This window comes from Sus scrofa, chromosome 11 (genome assembly GCF_000003025.6).
Source record: "Sus scrofa isolate TJ Tabasco breed Duroc chromosome 11, Sscrofa11.1, whole genome shotgun sequence".
NCBI classification, from domain to species: domain Eukaryota; kingdom Metazoa; phylum Chordata; class Mammalia; order Artiodactyla; family Suidae; genus Sus; species Sus scrofa.
In genome coordinates, this window is record NC_010453.5 from 395,473 (window position 1) to 420,497 (window position 25,025).

Below are 25,025 nucleotides of genomic sequence, written 5' to 3' on the forward strand. Positions count from 1 at the left end.
TTTCGCATTTGACTTTTAATGTTCTTTTTAGTGTTCTTTCTGAGCTTTACTGCTTTGCCTTTTTTTTTTTTTTTTTTTTTTTTTTGTCTTTTTAGGGCTGCACTGGTGGCACATGGAGGTTCCCAGGCTAGGGGTTGAATTGGAGCTGCAGCTGCTGGCCTGCACCACAGCCACAGTTACACAGGATCTTAGCCCACGGATCAAAGCCAGGGACAAAACCCACATCCTCATGAATACTAGTTGGATTCATTACCACTGGGCCCCAACGGGAACTCCTCGTGCTTCGTCGTAATAAGGTGGGTTCATTCCTTCTCTGTCCTCGCTCTGTGTGTTCTGGCAGCTGGTAAAACCTGGGGAACAGGCGCTCATCTCTCTCTGCGAACGAGGCCCTCTGAGCGCTGCCGAGCGCAGCAGAGGGCGGGGTCCATGCTTTTGCTATGCTGACGTGGCAAATGAATGAGTGAATCACAAAGTCTAAAAGGGACCATCAGAGATACTTCAGGAACAGTAGGATTTGGTTATTCTTGCAGCAGAGGCTTTTGAATACCCATCTTCCTGCACATACAATTAAACATCATGGCCCCGTAGCTGTCAAGAGGAATAAACCCGTGCTTCTGTCCTTTCTATCGCAGCACAAGTATCAAGTACTCGAGCCCAGGAGCCACGGACGGCACCCGGCTGCTGGTGGTCTGTGATGTGGCGCTGGGCAAGTGCGTGGACTTGCATGAGAAAGACTTGTCCTTGACGGAAGCCCCGCCGGGTTACGACAGCGTCCACGGGGTTCGAGGGACAGCCAGCGTCACCTCGGACTTTGAGGTACCTAGCGCTGGAGACAGGCGGGGAGGCTCCTGTTTTTATAAAATCCGTTTAAGTTTAAATAACTACTGTAGGGAGTTCCCATCGTGGCTCAGTGGTTAACGAATCTGACTAGGAATCATGAGGTTGCGGGTTCGATCCCTGGCCTCGCTCAGTGGGTTAGGGATCCGGCGTTGCTGTGAGCTGGGGTGTAGGTCGCAGACACAGCTCAGATCCCAAGTTGCTGTGGCTGTGGTGTAGGCTGGTGGCTACAGCTCCAGTTCGACCCCTAGCCTGGGAACCTCCATATGCTGAGGGAGCGGCCCCAAAAAGGCGAAATGACCAAAAAATAAATAAATAAATAATCACTGTATTTTCACTGTCTGAATTCAACATTTTCTAAATTAACAAACATGAAGTTCTGCTTTTATGAAAACAGGTTCTAACAAAGGGTTTTTTTCCCCAACCTATTGATTTCTGTTTGCTCTATAGGATGATGAGTTTGTCGTATATAAAACCAATCAGGTTAAAATGAAATATGTTATTAAATTTTGTATACCTGGAGATGAAATAAAGGACTTTCATCCTGGTGATAATACGGAATTAGAGGAACACACACCTGAGATTTCACATTTTTCAAAGGTTGAAGGTAAGATGGTTTTTTTGGATGCTGTTTTATGTGATGTCTATAGAACTCAAACATTGTATTTTCAGTGACTTTTATATTCATATTTGGTGACTCTATGCCCTCTTACCTAAATACTTCATTTCCTTTTTATTTTGGAAAAATAAAACCCGGGGTGCTTGAGAGAGATTAGGTGACTCCCGTCTGCCTCAGGGCAACCAGCGAACCAATTTCGGACATCGAGGTGCGAAGGTACAGTGAGGGCTGGTGACACGGTCTCAAATTAGGAAGCTTGGGCTTGAGTGTCAACTTGCCCCTTCCTGGGCTGTGCAACCTCAGACAAACTGCCTAACCCTTCTGAGCCCAGCTTCTCCCTGTGGGAATGAGGTCGGCATCTGCATTAAGTGAAGGGACCCCAAGATCGCCATGTGTGGCTTGTGTGTTAGTAGGACACACACAGGAGGGGGTGACCGATTCAGAAACGCCTAAGCCCAAACAAGTATAGTATTATTAACCGACAGCATTGAAAAATGCGCTTTAAACCGTGATCAGATTATTTTTTATCAGACGTGTGCGGCTCCACGTACAGGACGATGACTCCCGTTTTTCCTCGGGAAGAGAGTGTGTGTTTGCGTCTCTACCCTGTCTGCACGTTGGCACCACGGGTCCCCTGGTGAACTTTCTCAGTGGGAGGAGGGTCTGTGGGGCCTCCTGCTGCTCCTGTGTCCTTCTGGGGTGCCGTGCCCAACCGGGGACTCCGAAAGCTGGGTGCATATGCACCTCGAGACCTTTCTGTTCCTGCTGTGTGTCTTTCCAGGCTAGCGGGGCCCTGAGTTTTCAGGGGGACTCCTCAGAGTCGGTAGGTTGTGAAGACAGAGTGAGACACGGCCCTCACTTTCTCATGTGGCTTTACCTTGCAGAGCTGGCTGCTGAAACTCCTACAATGCTGTTTGTCCATTTTTCCTTACATGTAACATGTGAAAGGAAGGAGAAGGAATAAAAATGAAGAGAACCAGACTAGCCAGTGCAGAGATGGTTTCAAAGCCAACGTTACCGTTTCTAATCCGCAGATCTCCAGTTACCGGACACCGACCCGCTCGGCCATGTCAAGGCTGGCCTCCAGGACCCGTCTGGGAATTCAGTTCCCCTGGAGGATGTTCATATCAAGGGGAAAATCATAGACTTTGTAGCCCAGGTATGCTCACTTCGCTACTCCATGCATGGAAATCATACATGAGAACTGGATTCCACTTGCACGACACACGCAAACCACAGGCTTTTCTTTCTTTTCTAGGGCCACTCCCGCGGCATATGGAGGTTCCCGAGCTAGGGGTCGAATCAGAGTTACAGCTGCCGGCTTACACCAGAGCCACAGCAACTCGGGATTGGAGCCGCGTCTCTGACCTACACCACAGCTCATGCCAACGCCAGATCGTTAACCCACTGAGCAAGGCCAGGGATCGAACCCGCAACCTCAGGGTTCCCAGTCGGATTCCGTAACCCCTGCGCCACGACGCAAACTCTGGCATGTGCTTTTCTAAAAGTCGTTTTCTCATCGAGTGCCTCCTGCACACCAGGGACTGTTTTAGGCTCTAGGTCTCCTGCAGGGAACAACAGGAGGGTTCTGCCCCCAGGAGCAGAACTGGGTGATGCACCTGGCAACTAAATAAAACGCATAATAGGTGAGATGACGGTGGGGGTGTTGCCCAAACTCGGCCTCTCTACACCGGCACCGAATGGAATCACGGAGAGAGTTCTGGGTGAAGTAGAAGAGAATGTTTTTATTGCTTTGCCGGGCAAGGGGGGGGCCTCAGCAGACTCGTGCCCTCGGAACTGTGTGTTCCCCCGCCCACCCAAGCGGGGTGGAGAGAAGTCTCCCAGGGTTGGAGGAGCAGGGCGTAATCCGCTCCTGCACGGCCCTCTGATTGGTTGGTGGTGAGGTCGCTGGGGGTCCGTGTCTTCCATCTGCTTCCGCCCTGTCTGGGGCCTCTGTGCTTGTGGGCAGCACGCAGGGAACTTCTTCCACCTGGTGGGGTTTCCGTAGCTGCAAAACACCTCAGGGGACACGGTGCAGAATATTATCTACAGTCCTTGAGGAGGAGCTAAAGGTCCTTGACTTTGTTGAATGGCTTAGGCAGGAGGATTTTGTCCTTGACTGTGTTCCTTTCTCTGCATTTTCTCACCTCTCTTAAGTTTGTTTTTGTTTTTTTTTAAACGAAAGTTTTTCTGCAGAAAAAAGGCAGGCAGAGGACATGGGTAGGGGTCTATTCTGAGGAGGCCCAGAGGGTCTAGCTGGGTTGTGGGTGCCGGAGAAGAGAACCAGAGCAGAAGGGAGGGGGTTTGAACTTGGGAACAGGATGGCCAAGGCAGGCCTCCCTGAGAAGGTGACATCTGAGGACAATGTGTAGGAGGTGGGGGCCGCTGCAGCGTGGGCACCTGGGGGAGCTCATCCAGGCTGCGGGAACAGCAGGTGCGGAGGTCCAGAGGTAGGAGTGTGCAGGCAGCCAGGGCCACTGTGGCTGGAGCTGAAGAGAAGCGGGGTCAGAGCATTTGCTTCTGTCTTCCCTTCATTTATGTCCTTATTTGGCCACATCCGTGGCAGGTGTAAGTTCCCCAGCCAGGGATCCTTAACCCACTGAGCCACGTGGGGACTTCCTCTTCTTCTAAAATGTAAGACGTCAGGAGTTCCACTGGCTCACAGGCCAAAACACCCCCAAAGTTGTGAGGAATCATAGCCTGTGTGTGAGCCAGAGCAAGAGAGAAAGACTGTGTGTCAATCCCTGCCCCGCGCAGTGGGTTAAAGGGTCTGGTATTGGCGCAGGGGCGGCTCAGATTCCATCCTTGGCCCAGGAACTTCCACATGCTGCGGGTGCAGCCAGAAGCAAAAAACCCAGCAACTGAGGATCCTGGGAGGGCGTTGCGCGCGGGTGCGTGCGTGCGTGCGCGTGTGTCTTCACACCACCGAGCGAGCTGGGAGCCCAGTCCCGACGCCGCGCTGGCACCGGTCAGATCCCTGAGGCCAAGGGCCCCGCCCACGGGGCTGCTCTTCTCCCTGCCCCGCCCCCTCCCGGGTGCCCGTGGTCACCTGTGCTGCTACTGAGCAGCTCTAGGTAAGAGTCTTTGCAGGAGTGGCTCACAGAACCCAGAGACCCCTGCTCACCCGCTCCGGTGCTTTACTCTAGAGGCTGCAATGCAGAGCGGCCGGTTAGACGAGCCGCAGAGGGCGGCTGGGGGGTGAGCGGAGCTTCCTGGCCCCTCCAGGCACCGCTCCGCCTGGCCCTGGAAGCTCCCTGACCCCCTCCTCGGCCGCTCGTTGGAGGCTTCATGACGCAGGGTGATGGATTAAATCCCGGGCCACGGGGGTCTGAACTCAGTCCCCGCCCCGCCCCGGTGTCCCCCACCCCAGGCGGTGGTGGCGCTGAAAGTTGCAGCCCTCCTGGCCGCCGGCAACCAGCTCCCATCCGAGGCTGCTGTCTAAAAGTGCTTCACCTCAGTAACATAAACCCATGTCGAACCGAACTTTTTTTTTGTTTAAGAACATGACCTAGGAAATTTCGAGGGCTTTGGGGGAGGGAACGTCGCAGAACCGCGGGCAGGTTCTGGAGGCGTGGCCGCAGGTGCCCGCCTGGCTGGAGGCTGCAGCTACTTCAGCCAAGGTGGCTCCAGACGCGGTGGTGGAGCTTGGCGAGCAGGCACTTCTCTTAACACTGAACCCATCGCCCAAGATCTGACCTCACTGGCTGCTTACCCTGAAACCGCCTGGAGCAACGTGAAGTCTCCTCGAACACCTGGGCCCAGCACTGTGTTCGGGTCCCTTCAGCCAGAAATCGGGCTAATTGTGGTGGTCACCTTCCTGGGGAAAGGGGTGGGGGCGGGGAGACAGACGGACACCCTGTCCGGTGTGTCTGCAGCCTGAGCCCCGCTGTCGCAGCCGGGTTACCGCCTCTCCACCCAGACTCCACCAGGAGCGCTTTGCTGGGTGGATGTTGGGACGAGGAAGCTGACCTCCCAACATCCTCGCGGCTCCTGGCGCTGAGCTGTAGGACCCCCCGCGGGGACTGGAGAGCAGAGCTTTTGCAGCTTCGAAGGCTTAGCTTGGAATATTTGCTCCTCCTCTAGCTGTGACCTTCCAAAGTTCCTTAACTGGTTGTGCCTCAGTTTTCTCTGTGTAAGATGAGATAACAATGCCTGCCGGTGGGTGGTGGCTGTGCCACGTAAAGAATTGAGGGCCTGGGTGCAAACGAGTCATGATGCTGCACCAGGAGAGGCGATGTCTCTGAGTAGTGCCCTAGAGTGGACACCATTTGATATTTCAGTCCTGATGGGCCTTTTCCATGGGGAAGTTTGACCCCAAATAACTCATGATTTAGCAGTGAATTTTCCGCTCATCTGGGGTTGGACGGCTGGCCTGGAGACTGACGGTGAGTGTCCAGCAGGCCCAGAAGCAGGGACCTTGCCCGTTCATGGCCCACTTTGGACTTCTTGGAGTGAGTTCAACGTTTGCTGTTCAGTAACTCAGACAGTGGTTTCATTTGAAGGAGGAACTGGGAGATGTTAAAACTGTGTGCCGTGTTTTAGTTTCTGCTCTAAACCGTGATAAAAATCCCTGCTCCTCATTATCTAAAATCGTTTCCTTTTGATGCCCACTGTGACATCCAAGACCGAAATGGATGGAGGTCAGACTCTGGGACCACGGGACAGTTTCCTGTAGTAGTTGTCTCTGCAGACGCTTTTCCATGGGTTTCATCGGCTACATATGGACTTTTTCCTTCTTCAGGTCATTGTTTTTCAAACATACACAAACCAAAGTCCTGTGCCCATTGAGGCAAAATACGTTTTTCCCCTGGACGACAAGGCGGCGGTGTGCGGTTTCGAAGCGTTCATCAACGGGAAGCACATTGTGGGAGAGGTAAGGGGACCCCTGGCCCGACCACAGCCCTCAGCGTGTCTCCTGCTTCCCAGCTCTGCCTTATCTGAGTTCCCTTGGCTGCAGGGCTGAGTAGCAGCCTGATCATAAACCCAGATCAAGCGCTCACAGGTCAGCCCCCCTCAGACACCCTTCCCCAGCTGATCAGTTTCTGTTCGTACCTGTCCAGTCCTCATCCATCTGTGCCTGGTCCGTTCCCTGCCTGGGCACTGGGCACTCCAGCAAAGAGTGAGTCCAACATCGAAAGGTTGAGAGACACGATGGAAAATTGGTGAAGCCCTAGTATACTTCTGCAAAAACGGATCCTCTGTACCCTGCTCGAAAAGTGAAACTGGCCGTTCCCTGGTGGCTCAACATGTTAAGGATCCGGCATTGTCACTGCTGTGGCTTGGGTTTGATCCCTGGCCCTGGAACTTGCACATGCCGAAGACACGGCCAAAAAAGTAAAAAAAACAAAAACAAAAAAAAGTCACACTGAAGTGAAGGCTGTTGTAACCTTTTAAAAAAGATTGTACACAAAGGAATGACAATTGGAGTTCCTGCTGTGGCAGCAACGGCATCAGTGGTGTCTCTGCAGCAGGAGGGGTGCAGCTGTGGTGTAGGACACAGCTCCGGCCCAGATTCGACCCTGGCCCAGGAACTCCATATACTGCACTGTGGCAAAAAAAAAAAAAAAAAAAAAAAAAAAGAAAAGAAAAGGAAAGAAAGACTTGGCGGGGGGGGAGCGGGGGGAGAGGGAAAGAGAAAAGAAAGACAAAGTTTGATTCATTTTTTTGTTTTTTCGAAGGATTAGTTCACAGTTATATTTTTTTCACTATTGACCTTGAAATATTTTGGTCCCACCTTTTTTTTTTTTTTTTTTTTGCTTTTTAGGGCCACACCTGTGGCATATGGAAGTTCCCGGGCTAGGGGTTGAATCACAGCTGCAACTGCCAGCCTATACCACAGCCACAGCAATGCCAGATCTGAGCCTCGTCTGTGACCTATGCTGAAGCTTGGATCCTTAACTCACTGAACAAGGAAGGCCTGGGATTGAACCCACATCTTCATGGATACTAGTCAGGTTCATTAGCACTGAGCCACAACCGGAATTCCTGGTCCACCATTTAAAGAGAATTCTCTCCACTTGGCCTTTTCTGATTCAAAGTCTTATTAGATAACTACATTTTTATGATCACTTTATTTTTTGTTTTAATTTATTTAGTTGTTGGTTGTTTGTCTTTTTTTTTTTTTTTTTTTTCTTTTAGGGCCGAACCTGAGGCATATGTAAGTTCCCAGGCTCGGGGTCAACTGGAGCTACAGCTGCCTGCCTACACTGCAGCCACAGCAACGCCAGACCCGAGCCTTGTCTGCGACCTGCACCACAGCTCACTGAATGATGGATCCTTAACCCACTGAGTGAGGCCAGGGATGGAACCTGAGTCCTCAGGGACACTAGCTGGGTTCCTTGCCGCTAAGCCACAACAGGAAGTCCCCTGTGATCCCTCTTCGATAACTCAGTTAGCATCCCTCTTAGATACTTGGTTTTCTGCTTTTGCCTGGATTTTAATCATGCCAATGACATTTCCCTTGTGAAACTCTGAAATCACTATTCACATGATGACTGCTCTGAAACCTCTCTTCCAGGTGAAGGAGAAGGAAGCAGCCCACCGAGAGTACGGAGCGGCAGTCAGTCAAGGTCACGGCGCATACCTGATGGACCAGGATGCACCGGTAGGACTGGACCTTCGCCCATTGGGCCTTCACCCTCTCTGACGGGTTCAAGACAGCTTAGGATTTTGTAGATTGTCTGGCTGGACATCGTGCATTTCTTCAGATCCCACCACAGAACCGCCACCCACACTCCTAGGTGGCATCTCTAAAGGAAGCCCAGGCTCTCATTCAAGTCTCTGAAGGGCGAGCCCTGGTGTCTGTACAGTAATCTTCTCCGCGTTGCTTGCCCACCCTGCCCAGGGTGCCCTCGGGGTCCCTTCACCTGTGTCAATCATAACGTGACACAGCCCTAAGCCAAACACACTGAGTGTTCACCGCAGCATCTTGAGTAGAACAGGGGATGTGCCTGGGAGTGTCAAGAGGTCCTTTGTGTAGGTTCAGAAAAGTATATCCAATCTCTCTCTCTCTCTCTTTTTTTTTTTTTGTATTTTCTTTCTTCCTTTTTTTTTCCTGGTCTTTTTAGGGCCGCACCCACAGCGTATGGAAGTTCCCAGGCTAGGGATCGAATCGGAGCCAGAGCCACCAGTCTATGCCACAGCCACAGCCATACCAGATCTGAGCCACCTCTGTGACCTACTCCAGAGTTTGCAGCAACACCGGACCCTCGACCCACTGAGAGAGGCCAGAGAGCGAACCCACATCATCATGGACGCTAATGGGGTTCTTAACCCACTGAGCCACAGCAGGAACTCCAGTCTCTCTTTTTCTGACCTAGCTGGTCATGGAGTTATTTCCTTACTCAGTGGTCATCCATACCCACTAAAAGAAAACAAAATACTTTCTCTGAAAAATAAAATGATGAGTTTTCTACAAGACAAGAGCGTGAAGTGAGGGCCAAGCTTGGTGAAAAGGGGTCCAGCCCCACAGCCTCTGGTGGAAGCTGCTGGTTGGGGGCCGCACAGGCCACAGGCTGCGTCTCCCAAGGGGCCGGGCGGGCAGCCCCGTGGCCGAGTCCTGCCGCCAAGGGCCTGCTCTCCCAGCGCCCTGTAGGTGCCACACCGTCCCCACCGCTGGGGAAGGGCCCTGGGTTGTCCTCGGCACAAGCGGTGCTGGTCCTGTGGACTGTAGCTGCAATTCAGGTCTTTTACGTGAGGGCAGGGATGGACCGGTTTAGACTGGATGGGCTTTCGCGTCACAAGCTCGGTGGTTTGTTTCTCTTTCAGGACATTTTCACCGTCAGTGTTGGCAACTTACCCCCTAAGGCTAAGGTCCTGATCAAAATCACCTACATCACGGAGCTCAGCCTGCAAGGTGCCTGCGCTGCCTTCTTCCTGCCGGCCACCGTGGCCCCCTGGCAGCAGGACAGAGCTGTGAATGAAAACACTCAGGTTCGTATGAGACAGATGGCATTGAAAGAAGATTTTTTTCTGTGATTTTTGTATAGGGAAGAGCCAATATCGAAAATAATATAATCTTTTCGGCATAAAGCCAATTTTACTGGCATTTATGTATTTCAGTACATGGAATGTCTGTGAAATGAAGAGAATACACACAGATCTGCTCAATGATGTCCTTTTTTGGGGTTTAATTTTATTTTTAAATTTTTTACAGTCACACCTGTGGCATATGAAAGTTCCCTGGCTCGGGGTCAAATCAGAGCTGCCGCTGCAGGCCTCCACCACAGCCACAGCAACGTGGGAAACTTCACCCACTGAGCGAGGCCAGGGATGGAACCCACATCCCCATGGACATTATGCTGGGCACTTAACCCACTGAGCCACAGCGAGAACTCCGGCGTCCTGCTTTTATTCTGTTCAGTCTCTTAAAATGTTATCTCTGTACTATGTGCTCGTTATGAAGAACTGTTAGATACACGTAAAGAATGCAGATAAGCCAAAGAGGAAAATTTAAACCATCCTTGATTCTGTTGCCAGAGATGGTAACCAAAGCTACTGGGTAACGCTCTGACTTCTGTCCTTCCAGACAGGCTCCTTTGCTGCAAAAAGTGTGTGTGTGTGTGTGTGTGTGTGTGTGTGTGTAGACCCATGTATAGCTGAACCCTCTGTGAAACTGGTAATCAATCAGCCCTCATACCAGTTGCGTCTTAGCAGTCATTGTCCATCGTGAGCAGATGCTCGTGACAGTGTCCAGTGTGAGACCAGCTGTCTGTTGCTGCTTGCAGGTTGTGGCTTCGGTGACATTTACTCTGCTTGGAATCTCCTGGTGAAACTTAGCACCTGCTTAGTTATGCGTGTATATTTTTCTTTCAACAGGATACGGTCAAGAAGATTTGTATAAAGGAAATAGGAACACAGCAAAGGTTAGTACCTAAAATAGAAAAGTGTTGGCTAATTATTCAATGAACATTGCTGTTACAGTTTAAATGTTCATTTAAAATTACATAAAAGAAGTGCAAGTGGTTGTTTAACATTGAAGATAATAGACTAAGCCAGCTTTCTCCTCATTTTTGGTAGCTTTTCTCTGACTCTCTCTATTGAGATGCCACACCTGATTGAATTCATCTCCAGTGACACCCACCAACTGAGACAAAAGGTTAGTAAGTCTTTGCTTCCACTTCTTAGGGACACCTATTTCAACATTAATTTTATTTTACCAAAGCAAGACATGCACACGGTTTAAAGGTTAAATAAAACTAATGATGGCTTCTAACAAGGAGGAGCCACTGGATCCAGCCTGCCTCTCCCCAGACCCGTGTCCAGAGATGGTGAACCACTTTACATAGTTTAGCTCCTTTCTCCAGGCTTCCAAAGTGTTAGGTGATACCTTTTTTACTGCTGGTTCCTTTTTTTTTTGGCCCTGGAGCATGTGGAATTCTGGGTCAGGGATCAGATGTGATCCAGAGTTGCCACCTAAGCCGCAGCGGTGACGGTGCCAGATCTTTATTTCATTTTATTTTAATTTAATTTTTTGGTCATTTTGCCTTTTCTAGGGCTGCTCCCACGGCATACGGAGGTTCCCAGGCTAGGGGTCAAATTGGAGCTACAGCTGCCGGCTTACACCACAGCCATAACAACGCGGGATCCGAGCCGCATCTGCGACCTACACCACAGCTCACGACAACGCCGGATCCTTAACCCACTGAGCAAGGGCAGGGATCGACCCAGAACCTCATGGTTCCTAGTTGGATTCGTTAACCACTTCCCCACAACGGGAACTCCTGTGTTGCTTTGTTTTTAAGTCCTGCAAGCATTTCAGATCTTCTCTCTGTCCCTGGTGTTCTGAACTCGCATAGGAACGTGATGTTCGTTCATCGTATGCAATTTGGGGCCTTCGGTTCTGGGGAGTTTTCTTATGTTATAAAAATAGGTGTCCCTGTGTTTACCTCCAGTGCCTCCGGTCAGGGCGCCCTGGATCGAGCCCCTTGTTCTTCTACCTTTTTTCTCCTATTGCCCATTTTGTGGTCTTTTTATACTACTTTCTGGGTGATTTTCTCACTTTAAAATTCCTATCCTTTTACTGAAATTTTAATTTTAGTTTTCGTTTTTTGGGGAAGGGCTCTCTTCTGTTCTATAAATATTCCTTTTTTATATCATCTTTGTGTTTCATGGATGCCTTATCCTCTCTTGTCTCTCTGAAAATATGTTTTTTCCCTCTCTTTCTCGTCTGGTGGCTCCTTTTTTTGAGTGCTTTTTTCCTGGCTTTTGGTTTGTTTGGGTTCCGTGTTCTTGTTAGAGACGTTTCCTCAAATGTCTGGCTCTCTCTGTGATCCTCTTCAGTTGGGACACAGAAGCCAGTGCGGTGCTTGGAGGTGAGCAGAGCGAGTGGACCAAGGCCACTGGCAGCTGGCCGGCTCTTTGGGTGTCGTGGTGGTGTTTCAGCCCCTGTGTGGCTGTTGACAACCCTTGAGCTGTCACCAGGGAGGACACAAAGGGTCCCACGCCTTAGGAAGCCACTTTCCCGTCGTAACCCTGTGCAGCCCTGTACTTCTGTGCTTCATAATTCCTAGGGCTCCCGAGTCTGGATTCTGTTTGGTTGAATCTAAGTAATAAATCCTCAGTTTCCGTTAGTGAGAGAACAGGGTGCTACCTGCTTGCCACCCAGGGCAGGGAGGGGCGTGGGGCTCTGACAGCTCAGGGCATCTGGTCACCGGTACGGCTGGTTTCCGCAGCATCTGGGGCCTCCCAGGTGTGCCTTCCCAGGTGGCTGCAGCCCCGGGGGCTCATTGCTGTGGCCCAGGGCGGGGGGCTTCCTCCACTCTGGCCGAATCCCTTACCACACCTCTGTCCACTTTCCACCATCCTAAAATCCGTTGACGTCTCTTGTCTGCTTTTGTCTTTGCCCCTCTTCTCAGTGTCTTCATGGTTTGTGCCCCTTTTATTGCTTCCGTTTCATTATAGCGCGTTTTAGGATTTTGCTAGGAAGTGGCGTTCAGCACATGTAAATAATCCTTCCTAAACAGAAAGCCCTCCGCATCAGACAGCGTTTGCTGTTTAACAAACAATCCCAACACTCTGTGGTTTAAAGCAACAATCGGAGTTCCCGTCGTGGCGCAGTGGTTAACGAATCCGACTAGGAACCATGAGGTTGTGGGTTCGGTCCCTGCCCTTGCTCAGTGGGTTAAAGATCCGGCGTTGCCGTGAGCTGTGGTGTAGGTCGCAGACGCGGCTCGGATCCCGCGTTGCTGTGGCTCTGGCACAGGCCAGTGGCTACAGCTCCGATTCGACCCCTAGCCTGGGAACCTCCATATGCCGCGAGAGCGGCCCAAGAAATGGCAAAAAGACCAAAAAAAAAGCAACAAGCATGTGCTATTTCTCACAGTTTTGTAGGTCGGCGGGGCAGTGGTGGGATGGGCTGGCTGGGCTGGGCCAGGAAGGTCTAGAACAGTCTCATTCACATACCTGGCTGGTGGCCTGGTGTCAGCTGGGGGTGGCAGCCCTGTGTCTTTCATCAGCCAGCAGGTTATCTCAGGTGCTCAGCAGGTCAGCTCAGGTGTTCAGCAGCAACAGTGATGAGCCAGACCTATTCCACAAATGCTTCTTGAAGCTCTGCTTGCCTTCCGTCTGCCAATGTCCCATTGGCCAAAGGAGATCCCATGGCCAATTCCAGATTCAAGGGCAAAGAAACAGACACAGCCTCCTGACAGGAGAAGCTGTGGAGTCCCACTGCAGAGGGCAAGCCCAGGACTCTGTCACAGCACCTTGTTTGTTTAAAGCTTCTCTTCATGTCTTCAAGTTGTTTGCTGTCTATGAAAATACAATTTAAAAATAAAGTAACGGAGTTCCCGTTGCGTAGGCCGGTGGCTACAGCTCCGATTCGACCCCTAGCCTGGGATTCTCCACATGCCGCGGGAGCGGCCCAAAGAAATAGCAAAAAGACAAAAAATAAATAAATAAATAAATAAATAAAAAAGTATCATTCTGAGATTCCTGTTGAATCGAATGATTCTCTGGTGCTCTTTCGGCTGTATCCAGGTAACAGAACACACAGATTTATCATCTTGGGATCCAGGGCTTAAGACGGTCTCAAACTAGCTAGATTTGATTGTTTGTATCGACTTTAGAATTGCAGGCAGGTAACTGACATGCTAATGGTCACACTTGTAAAAGCTACAGGTCAGAACTGGGATTTACTGCTGCCTTGGTGAGTCTTGATGGGGTTATGATCACCATGCAAGAGTTTGCTGCTGGTGATGTGGTATCATCCCATTACTTACTCTGTCGTCATGGTTATTTGTTTTGTAGAGAACGGATTGCAAAGCTGTAATTAGCACGGTCGAAGGTAGCTCCCTGGACAGCAGTGGATTTTCTCTCCGCATCGGTTTGCTCGATGCGTGTCTTTCAAGGATGTGGGTTGAAAAACATCCAGAAAAAGAAAGTGAGGTATGGTCTTTCTTACTCCTACTTTCGTAGGAGACAGTGTTGAAAAAGCATTTTAGAATAGATTATTTAAGCTTGGAAATTATTGATAGCATTTCAAAAAGAGCTCTCACATCTCAAGATTTTACAAGTAAAAATATTTATGATATTAGGCACGACAAACTCCTGAGGTTTCACCCAAAAGCCCCAAGTGGCATGTTTCCCATAAAGATTATCGTTTTTGCCTTAATTCCTACCTAAAAGAAAATCTGCTTCCAGACATTACATTGATTAGTCTGTATCCTTTTATACTGTTTTAAAACATTGATTTGGCAAAAGCAGATGCAAAATTATTTATGGCTCTCAGACCCTTTTGTGTGGCTGTCAGGAAGAATCTCTTCTTAAAAGTAAAAATTAAGAGGGGTTCCTGTTGTGGCTCAGCGGAAACGAATCCGACTTGTATCCAGGAGGCTGCGGGTTCAACCCCTGGCCTCGTGCAGCGGGGACCCAGCGTTGCTGTGACCTGTGGTGTAGATCGAAGATGCGGCTTGGATCCCATGTTGCTGTGGCTGTGGTGTAGGTCGGCAGCTGCAGCTCTGCTTGGACCCCTAGCCTGCGAACTTCCATGTGCCACAAGTGCATTCCTAAAAAGCAATAAAATAAAAAATAAAGATTGAAAGCAGTAGCAGCAAGGTGGCCGCATAAGAATCCTTTGCATGTATCCGCCCCAACAACAATCGTTTGGCATCCGTGCATGGAGAAAGACGCCCCGAGCGAGCTCTGGGGTTTAGTCAGGAGATTCTGAAACGCCAGGGCAGTCCCAGACCAAAGACAGCCGTTCGGAGAAGGCAGGTCCCTATCTAGGCCACTGACTCGCACAACACCGTACCCTGAGAACTTGGCTTCAGCCCTGCTTGGCTTGGTCCTGTCACCAGCACCATCAGGCAAGGGACCCAGGAGGGGACAGGCCCACCCACTTGCCAGGTAATCGGTGTGCAGAACTCGGCCGCAGCCAGGGACTGGCACCAGCCCTCTCGGCTGCGTCTGGGAGCCCCTGGAGTTTCGCCTGCTAAACTGGCCAGACTGTACATGCCGAGAGCCATGGGACCGGACTCCAGCCCTTCCAGGTGCAGTCCTCCCAGAGCCCTGCTGGCAGAGGGTCGCTAGGGGACAGTCTCAGTTGCAGCTCATGATCCAGAGAGACCCATGCTGGGTTCTGGCTGGGCTGGGTTCCCGCACCTCTCAGCCATGGCCCAGGGCAACCGTGCCCCCCAGGAGCCATCCAGCCTTCCCAGGCTCTTAGTGTGAGCCACAGCTGTCCACACAGCTGGTAATAGGGCTGCTGCCTGAGGACCTGTGGGCCCCAAGCAGACCTTTGTCCCTGCTGGACAAGGTCCTGGCAGCTGCCCCCGACCCCCAGGGACCAGGCAGGTGGCACGTCCCCCCTCGAGTCCGAGACCTGGTGAGGGGCAGTGGGCCTGCACCCGCGGGGTTTCATCAGACGTGCTGGGTCCCTCTTAGATCTTTGTTACTCTGCCCCAATTTGCGTCCATCATTTAGGCAGACTGCGGCGTGGGGCTCGGGACTGAAATTTTGTGTTTCTCGGCACATAACGTGGTACCGGTGTAAACAAGCAGATTTACCTTGGATGGAGCGCCCATCTGGCCCTCTCTCCTTCCAGGCCTGCATGCTGGTCTTTCAGCCAGACCTTGGCAGCATCCCCCCCGAGCAAGCCGAGCGGAGCGAAGTGGTCATTTGTCTCGACTGCTCCAATTCCATGGAGGGCGAGACTTTCCTGGAAGCCCAGCAGGTCGCCCTGCACGCGCTGTCCTTGGTGGGGGAGCCGTGGAAGGTGAACATCGTCAGGTTTGGCACAGGTCAGTGCACCTCGGCGCCGTCCGCGGCCCTGGCCCTCGGTGTTAACGCCTAATGACGAGCGCCGAGCACGGCTGGTGGAGCGAGGGGTCGCACAGGGTGGCATCCAGCAGCCAGGTCCCCGGGTTCAAATCCCACCTCTGCACGCCTTAGCCCCATGTGCTCCTTGACGTTTGTGCGCCTCGGTTTCCGCATCTGTGACGTGATGTGAGGACCAAGCTCTCCAGGTAAAGCCTTCACACCCTCGGCCGTCAGACGTGCTGGGTGAGCATGACGGCTCTTCTTACTCCCCTTGGTCTGATGCGCGCGAGGTCCAAGGACAAGGGCAGAACATCTGAAATCAGCAGGTGGAGGGGCTCCGTGAGCAGTGGCCTCAGGAAGCCGCCGGACAGCGGTCCCCAGGGTGGGGCCCAGGGACCTCGGAGCCCCTGAGAGCAGATGGAGTGCGGGGCATCCACGTCCTGTCGGTTTGGCCGAGGTCAGACCAGCACGAGAGGGCCAAGGGCACGGAAGGGCAGTCCTCCTGGGTCTGCGCCTTCTCAGGGCCTGCGCCCTCTGCGCGCAGTCTGCTCCCGGACAGGTCCACACTCGTACTTCGACCCAGAGCCTTCTGCTCAGCAAAGTCTGAATGCCCTAGAATTTATTTTATTTACTTATTTATTTATTTTGCTTTTTAGGGCCACACCATGGCACATGGAGGTTCCCAGGCTAGGGATCGAATTGGAGCTGCAGCTGCTGGGCTACGCCGCAGCCACAGCCACAGCAGCGTGGGATCCGAGCTGTGTCTGTGAGCTACAGCACAGCTCACGGCAACGCCGGCTCCCTAACCCACTCAGCGAGGCCAGGGGTCGAACCTGCCTCCTCATGGTTGCTAGAGGATGAGATTTGCTAACCACTGAGCCATGACAGGAACTCCTGAAAGCACTAGAATTTATTATTTAAGGGAGTACTATGGTGAATTTTTTATATTAAAATGACCTAGCATTATTGTTTGTTAGTGGCATGACTGTTCCATGGTGGGAGCTCATGGCCGTCCTTTTACACAGGTTACAAGGAGCTGTTTTCATACCCCAAGTGCGTCACGAGCAGCAGCACAGCGTCCGAGTGCATCAGGGTGAGTGACGGAAACTCCCTTTGTCCTGGGTCTTCTTCCTTCAAGTGTCAGTGGTTCTGTCCAGAACCTTGTCCCCTGAGACACCACCCGAACCCCCAGCCCTTCCGTTTGGTTCATTCATAAAAGTGATATGAACTCACTTAAAAAATTGGGAATTAACATGATAGAAAGAAAAAAATCATGCACTGTCCTGAGATGTCACCACAACTGGCAGAACAGCCTGGGGGCGGGGGTCTGCCCTGTCCCCCTTTTCTCTCTCTGTTTAAATGGACCAAACTAGGGTAACCGATTGCCCCCCAGTCCAGGCTGGCCATCCCAGGGGAGCTTTGAAATCACGGCTCCTGAAAAACCATGAAAAAGCAGTAGGTGCCAAGTGATATGTTACAGTTACTGTGTGACACGAGAGAAACTAAACAGCTAGAGATAGTTATGCCACGGATAGATAATTAGGGGAACAAGTCTTTTCAGCGACGCTTTCGCTAAACCCTCGTTGAGAGAGGCGCGTCAGTTGTGGTTACAGCCAGTGGGGATGCGCCCCAGAAGGACTCCGTGCCCCTCGCTGTGTTCCCTGCAGACCGCTGCGCCCACCATGGGAAACACAGAGCTCTGGAAGGTGCTCTGGCATCTAAGTTTGCTCCCGCCTGCTCACGGGCTGCGAAACATCCTCCTGATCTCAGACGGGCACCTGCAGCACGAGAGCCTGACCCTGCAGCTCGTGAAGAGGAACGCCCAGCACACCCGGCTGTTCTCCTGCGGCGTCGGGTGAGTGCGGGCCTCACGGCACAGACTCGAGCCCACGGCGCGGCCGGCAGCCTGCCGGGAGGTGGTTTGTTGGCCTGCATGGGAGCTGTGGAAGCTCTGAGGTCGGCAGCGGTGTTCAGGAGCTGTGTGGGGCAGAGCTGTAGGCTCCGGGCTCTGGGCCGGCGGCCCGGCTCTCACAGCCTGAACTGGCCCCTGGTCAGCTGTGACCTTGTGAAAGCTGCCGACAGCTCCCCCCCCCGCCGCCGGGAAGCGAAGGTGATCATGAAAACAGCGCAGGTTTAATTAGTCTGGGGATTAAATGAGCATATGTATACATGTATAAAGCTCCAAGAACAGCAGGTACATGGCAAGCTCCAAATCAGTTTTGAATACTGTTATTTTGCAAAACAAGCTCAAATGCCACCCCATCCTGAGAAGCCAACAGCTCTGGCAGGGCCAGGCACATACATACACACAGGTACACGTGGGAGCGCACACACACACACACACACACACACACGTACACGCATGTGCACACACATGCATGCACTCACACACACATGCACACACACACACACAGATCCGACACCCTCACCCCCACCACAGGTCAACCCCCCAGTCACCGGAGACGCGTGCCTCTGTGGTCCCGCTGCCTAGGGCAGGTCTTGGGACAGACCCCGAGGTCGTGGGGACCTGGGGTCCAAGGCAGGGCCTTCCTAAGTATGGGACTAGATGAGGGGGGACCAAGGTGGGGGCGGGAGCCGCCTCCAGGGGTCCCCCCCAGGACACTGGATCCTTTTCCTGATTTTCTACACAGTCGTTAGGGCCTTTCTCTGCTTCTGCCTCCTGTTACACGTTCCTTTGTGTTGACTTGTGAGTTCTTGAGGAGCGGAGACTTTATCCTCTTCAACAGGCTGTCCTCCAGGCTGCACTGCAGCCTCACTGACCCATAAAATCTGTGAGACACAAATAAACTCGAGCTTAAGGATGAGCTAATTAGTGCTGTGATCTCCGCCGATTAAATTCGATAACGGAAGATAAATGCAGTGTTACCAATAGTTCGCCTATTGGTAGCATGGCTCCAAAATAACTTTCTTAAGACTCTTTTTCTGGAAAACCGTTGATCATTGCTCTAATATTTCAGAAGGAACCTCTCTCTCTAAGAAGGTCATTCTTGGAGTTCCCGCTGTGGCACAAGGGGTTCGGTGGCATCTAGGGAGCACTGAGACGCAGGTTCCATCGCTTCCCGACAGTGGCTTAGGTGACAACTGAAGCTCAGACCTGATCCTGGCCAGAAACCCCATGTGTCCCCGAGGTGGCCAAAAAAGAAAAAAAAAAGTTGGAGTTGCCGTTGTGGCTCAGTGGAAATGAATCTGACTTGTATCCATAAGGACGCAGGTTTGATCCTTGGCCTCAGTGGGTTAAGGATCCGGCGTTGCCAGGAGCTGTGGTGTAGGTCGCAGACATGGCTCAGATCCCATATTGCTGTGGCTGTGGTGTAGGCTGGCAGCTGTAGCTCCAATTCGACCCCTAGCCTGGGAACCTCCATATGCCACAGGAGCGGCCCTGAAAAGACCAAAAAAAAGAAGAAAAAAAGTCACTCTTCCAGGCAGGGATTAAGCCCAAACCACAGCTGCGGCAACTCGGGATCCTTTAACCCACTGCCCCACAAGGGGATCCCCTGCCTCTGCAGCGACCAGAGCCACTGTGGTCAGGTTCTTAACCCACTGCCCCACAGGGGGAACTCCTGAGAAAGTCACTCTGTATACGTTGTAGAATTATCCAGAGAAATTTAACAGGACATTGTCATTTAAAATGTCAAAGAGGACCTTTGCTGGAATGAGACTTACCTCTTTGCTGTCTAAACAGGAACCAGATTTTACGCTGTAGACTTTTTATTCGCTCTCTGCCTGTCCTGGCCTTGGGGCTCAGGCGTGTTCACTGAGAGCAGGCTGAGATCCTTATCAGCGTTCTGATACCTTCTTGGGAGTTTCTCAGAATCATCGGCTTCCTCCCTTGTAAATCAGAAGTCAAGAATTGCTGCTGCTTTTCTGTTGTGAAAGAGACATAGGTCTTCTGAGACGTGGGCACGTAGACCACCCGAACCTTCAGGCTTTCCGTACGTCTGTCCCAAGTGTCAGTCTGACTTCAGCCGCGGGCAGCCAGTACCTCTGTATGTGACGTGTCTTCTACTGAGGTTTAAGCTGTGTCGGCATTAACTACATGTACTTATGAATATTTCTAAAAGTTCTTGAAAATTAAACGTGAAATGTTATCAGTTCCACAGCAAACCGTCATATCTTAAGGACTTTGTCCCAGTATGGTGCTGGAGCATTTGAATATTTTAACTCAAAGTCCAAACACGGTTGGAAAAAACAGGTATGCTTCTCAAACATCATATTTCTTTTTATGTCTTTAATTATTTATCTAGGTCTTTTTGTCTTTTAGGGCTGCACCTGCGGCACACGGAGGGGTCCTACACCAGAGCCACAGCAATGCGGGATCTGAGCCACATCTGCAACCTACACCACAGCTCATGGCAATGCTGGACCCTCAACCCACTGAACGAGGCCAAGGATCCAACCCGCGTCCTCACGATGCTAGTCGGGTTCACTAACCGCTGGGCTGTGATGGGAACTCCACAAACATATTTCTAGTCTTATGTTTAAATTGACTTCTTAGAAATCCAATGACAGTAACTTCTGTGTTCTCATTAATGGAAAAGGGAGCTGGAAAGAGACAGAAGGAACCCCAAGCCTCTGCCTGCCACCCCCCCTTTGTTACCACCAGGCTCACACTTAGCATGAACACAGGAAATATTTCATCAGATCATTCTCCTAGCTAATGGTTTGATTTCTGCTTCATAAAGTCATAGATTGAATTTTTTTTGCTTCTTAGGGTCACACCTGCTGCATAGGGAGGTTCGCAGGCTAGGGGTCAAAGCAGAGCTGCAGCTGCCAACCTGTGCCACAGCCACAGCAACACCGGATCCGAGCCACGTCTGTGACCTACACCACAGCTCATGGTAACGCCGGATCCTTAACCCACAGAGAGAAGCCAGGGATCGATCCTGCATCCTCATGGCTACCAGCTGGGTTCTTAACCTGCTGAACCACAGCAGGGACTCTTTGTCAATCATGTTGCTGTGATTATTGGCATATAAGCCGGTGCGTGAAAACCTAGTTTCAATACCCAGAAATGGAATTGCTGGAGCATATGCTTGTTCTATGTTTAGTTTTTTTAAAAACTGCCATAATGCTGTTCACTGTGGCTGCACCATTTTACGTTCCCACCAGCACGGTGCCAGGGTTCTAGTTTTTCCCACATCTTCACCAACCCTTATTTTCCATTTTTTGTTATTGTTTTTATATTGCCATCCTAGTGGGTGTGAAGTTGTATCTAATTAAGGTTTTGATTTGCATTTCCCTAATAACTAATGACGTTATTTCATGTTTCATTTGTGTGTCTTCTTTGGAGAAATGTCTCTCCAGGTCCTTTGTAGGGTTAATTTTTACAACTGATCTATTCCATGCCAAAGTTGTATATGAGTAATTAAATGATAGAATAATTTTAAGATGTTTTGTGAATTATATGCTAGGGCTATTATTAAAAACTCTCCTTAAAATCTTTTTGGAAAAGTACCCTGCAGCAGGAAGGAGGGGAAAAAAAGAGCTACAAATCCCAAAGGGAAGAATGTAAAATTATTTTGAATGTTAAGTAACTGTTTTCGGAATAAACAATTGAAAGAGAAATAACTCTGTTTTGATGACTAGATAGAAGACCAGATGGCGAGATTGCGTTCTCCGAGTTGCCACGCAGTCTCCATCAAGTGGCAGCAGCTGAGCACAGGCGCACCTGCGCCCCTGCAGGCCCCAGCCCAGGTGCAGGCCTTATTCCACAATGACCGACTCCTCGTCTATGGATTTATTCCTTACTGCACACAGGTGAGGAGCGTGGTTGCTTTACTGTGGGAAGAGTCATATATCTTGCTAATAATTTTCTTTTTTTTTCCCTTTCCTTCACCCCCAAATCATAATATGTTGGCAGATTTTCTCCTGGGAACACAGTGGGTGGTTCACCAGGGACCCTGGAGAGCCTTTTCATTCTCATTAAAATCACGGAAAGAATCACTGTTGAACTAACCAGGACACAGTGACGTAGAAAAGCTCGTAAAAAAGAAATTTCCCCTGTTTCAGGCAACTCTGTGTGCAATAATTCAAGACAAAAAGTATTCTACCGTGGTATCAACTACTGAACTTCAGAAGACAACGGGAACAGTAAGATTCAACTTCCTTTTTTCTTTTTTTTTTTTTTTTTTTTTGGTCTTTTTAGGGCCGCACCCATGGCATGTGGAGGTTCCCAGGCTAGGGGTCTAATCGGACCTACAGCTGCCAGCCTACGCCAGAGCCACAGCAATGCCAGATGTGAGCTGTGTCTGCGAGCCTACACCACAGCTCACGGCAACGCCGGATCCTTAACCCACAGAGCGAGGCCAGGGGTCGAACCCGCAACCTCATGGTTCCTAGTCGGATTCATTTCCACTGCGCCACGAGGTGAACTCCAGATTCAAAACTTAAGCTGGGGGGAACTGTATCTAATCACTGTGATGTAACGTGATGGAGGATGGTGTGAGAAAAAGAATGTGTACATATGTATGTGTGACCGGGTCACTTCCCTGAATAGCAGAAACTGACAGAACATTGTAAATCAACTACAATAAAAATTAAAAAAAAAAAACAACAATAAAATAAAACTCAGGCTATGGACTCCCTGGAATTCCCGTTGTGGCTCAGTCGTAACAAACCTGACTAGTATCCATGAGGATGTGGGTTTGATCCCTGGCCTCGCTCAGTGGGTGAAGGATCCCGCGTGGCTGTGGTGTAGGCCGGCAGCTACAGCTCTGATTCGACCCCAGCCTGGGAACCTCCATATGCCGCAGGTGCAGCACTGCAAGAGAATAGAAAAAAACTATGGACTCATGTTTCTGCAGGTTAAAATTTTATATTTTCATATGTGATTCACCATGTACTTCCTTTGCTGCTGGGCTTCTGTGTTGACGTTTCAGCTCATGATGTGATGTGGAGGCTTGATAGCTGCATGAATGGGGGACATTTTCCTTCAGTTTCTTTTCTTTCTTTCTTTTTTTCCCCGCTTTTTGCTTTTCAGGGTCACACCCATGGCATATGGAAGCTCCCAGGCTGGGGGTCGAATCAGAGCTGCAGCTGTCGGCCTACGCCACAGCCACAGCAACTCCGGGTTCATTACTGCTGAGCCACAACGGGAACTCCTTTCCTTCAGTTTCTGAGGCACCTGTTCTTTATCTGGGTTTTCGGGTCTCGGCGGGTCCGTGTGGCCTCAGTGGGTATGAATAGCTGCAATTAAATCTGGTGTTTTCGGAGTTCCCACTGTGTGGTCAAAAATAAAAATAAACATAAGTAAAATACTAGGTGCAACAGTCCTGGACTGTGAGTAGAACATTTCATATGTTGAGGGTGTATTTGTTTTTGCTACTTTTGGATTAAAAGCACATGAATTATCACCAAAAAGTTTGTCGTACTTGCATTAGTACTGAATCTAGCGTAGGTGGTTTCTCTGGCAATGGCACCACTGTCTACATCCGTTAAAACTCCTGAAACTGTGCCCTTAAAAGGGGTGAATTTACCGTAGGTTAATCACGCCTCAGTTTTGGAGGTGGTCTCCCATGGGGGACCTGAGAAGCCACTGCCTCTTTTTTCTCTTTGCTGCGCAAACAGATGATTCACAAGCTGGCAGCTCGAGCTCTGATCAGAGACTACGAGGACGGCGCTCTCCACGAAGACGAGACGCATCACGAGGTTGGCTCTTTTCGCAGAAAAGCCTCTTTGGTTGTTCTCGGCCTTTCTTGGGCTGATTGTCCGTGGAGGTGTAACGTGAGGACGCTTGGATGGAAAGCGCCCTGTCATCTCTCCGCAGGTTCCGTGCCAGGGTGCAGGGCTCAGTAGTCCCTTGATGTAGTTTGTGGAATGAATTAACGGAAGAGCAGATGAGAGTGGCTTCCCGAGAATCCTGTGATCACGTCCCCGTCAGAGGGAGGCCAGGGGAGGCTCAGACGCCCCTCAGCCCTTGCTAGTGAAGGGTCAGCATTCCTGCCTGTGGTGAAGCAGCCGGTTCGGGGTGGGGTTCCAGCTGCCTGGGGATACACCGCAGAGCCAGATCCCCCTTGCTGCTCCTGCTGAGCTCATGAGGCCACGGCTGGTCAGATGAGGGTACGAGCGTGCCCCCTGAGCCGTCCCGCAAACCGGGTTCTCCCCTCCCCCGGGGACCAAGCCTCTCACACCACCTCCCATCTTTAAGTTGGGAGGTGCAGACTGCAAAACGTCTTGGCAGCTCAGTGCCCTTGACAGTGAGAGCTCTTTATGAACAAGCTACAGGAATTCCCGTCGTGGCTCTGGGGTAACGAGCTGTACTAGCATCCATGAGGACGAGGGTTTGGTCCCTGGCCTCACTCAGTGGGTTAGGGATCCGGTGCTGCCATGAGCTGTGGTGTAGGTGGCAGACGTGGCTTGGATCCCGTGTGGCTATGGCTGTTTGTAGACAGGCAGCCATCTGACCCCTAGCCTGGGAACTTCTGTATGCTGTGGCTGTGGCCCTAAAAGGTAAAAAAAAAAAAAAAAAAACAAGCTACAAAGAGCTACGTAAGCACGAGGCATTCTTTCCAAGACTTAGCCCACAGGTTGATCCTGTTTTGCAGGGAACTCTGCGTCACCTACTTGAGATAAACGTTTAGAGAGGCCATCGACCTAATGTTTAGTTTGAAATTCTAATGATGAATGGCTTACTTTTTATAGAGAAGCACCTCATATTATTTGATACTCATTTAACCGGTCATATATAAATAGTATAAAAGAACGTGATTTCATTTGCTTTATTCTTTCCTAGATGAAGAAGCAAACCTTAAAATCTCTGATTATTAAACTCAGTAAAGAAAACTCCCTCCTCACACAATTTACAAGCTTTGTAGCAGTTGAGAAAAGGGTATGTACTGTTGCGAATTCATGGTTAGTTTATTTATATTTACACACCCATAAAATGGGTCTTGCTGTCACTGTCCCTGGTGACACCACGTCCCGGGCTCAGAAGAGCAGGGAGGGAGGGTTTGCTGTAGCTCGAAATGCGTCGCAAGAGTGATGATTGTAAGTTACAGTGCAGTTAAACGCGGACTGGAGGACACACTACAGTCCTGTAACGCTTTTGGCATTTCTCCCCTTTTTAGCCCAAGACCCTCAAAATGTGGGAAAGGCCTAGGCTCCCCTCACCCTCTGAGAGTCCTTTGCTCCTTTAAGAGGCGAGTCCCGGGGGCACTGAGCACTGGCTCAGTGGGTGCTGGGTGCAGAGGGCCCCCCATCCTATGCCAGCAGGTCTGCCTCTGCCCCTCCTCTGCCACCTGTGGCCCAGTCTGACCCCCAGACATATTCCAAACCAAACATTCAGGAGGCTTTA

At 50.7% G+C, this 25,025-nt stretch overlaps 1 protein-coding gene across 1 annotated transcript in view; it reads left to right on the forward strand.

Moving 5' to 3' along the window:
- The window catches only part of PARP4 (poly(ADP-ribose) polymerase family member 4), a gene marked incomplete at its 3' end in the record, with an annotated part of 72,722 nt that overhangs the window by 35,970 nt on the left and 11,727 nt on the right, over positions 1-25,025 (forward strand). The window contains exons 13-29 of the mRNA XM_021066005.1: positions 633-816; positions 1,288-1,444; positions 2,491-2,615; positions 6,198-6,329; positions 7,974-8,060; positions 9,224-9,388; positions 10,274-10,320; positions 10,475-10,553; positions 13,703-13,840; positions 15,498-15,693; positions 16,738-16,805; positions 17,380-17,567; positions 19,826-19,925; positions 21,320-21,490; positions 21,743-21,823; positions 23,300-23,380; positions 24,465-24,560. Coding sequence (XP_020921664.1) covers positions 633-816; positions 1,288-1,444; positions 2,491-2,615; positions 6,198-6,329; positions 7,974-8,060; positions 9,224-9,388; positions 10,274-10,320; positions 10,475-10,553; positions 13,703-13,840; positions 15,498-15,693; positions 16,738-16,805; positions 17,380-17,567; positions 19,826-19,925; positions 21,320-21,490; positions 21,743-21,823; positions 23,300-23,380; positions 24,465-24,560 — 2,095 coding nt within the window. The remainder of the gene's footprint in view (positions 1-632; positions 817-1,287; positions 1,445-2,490; positions 2,616-6,197; positions 6,330-7,973; positions 8,061-9,223; positions 9,389-10,273; positions 10,321-10,474; positions 10,554-13,702; positions 13,841-15,497; positions 15,694-16,737; positions 16,806-17,379; positions 17,568-19,825; positions 19,926-21,319; positions 21,491-21,742; positions 21,824-23,299; positions 23,381-24,464; positions 24,561-25,025) is intronic.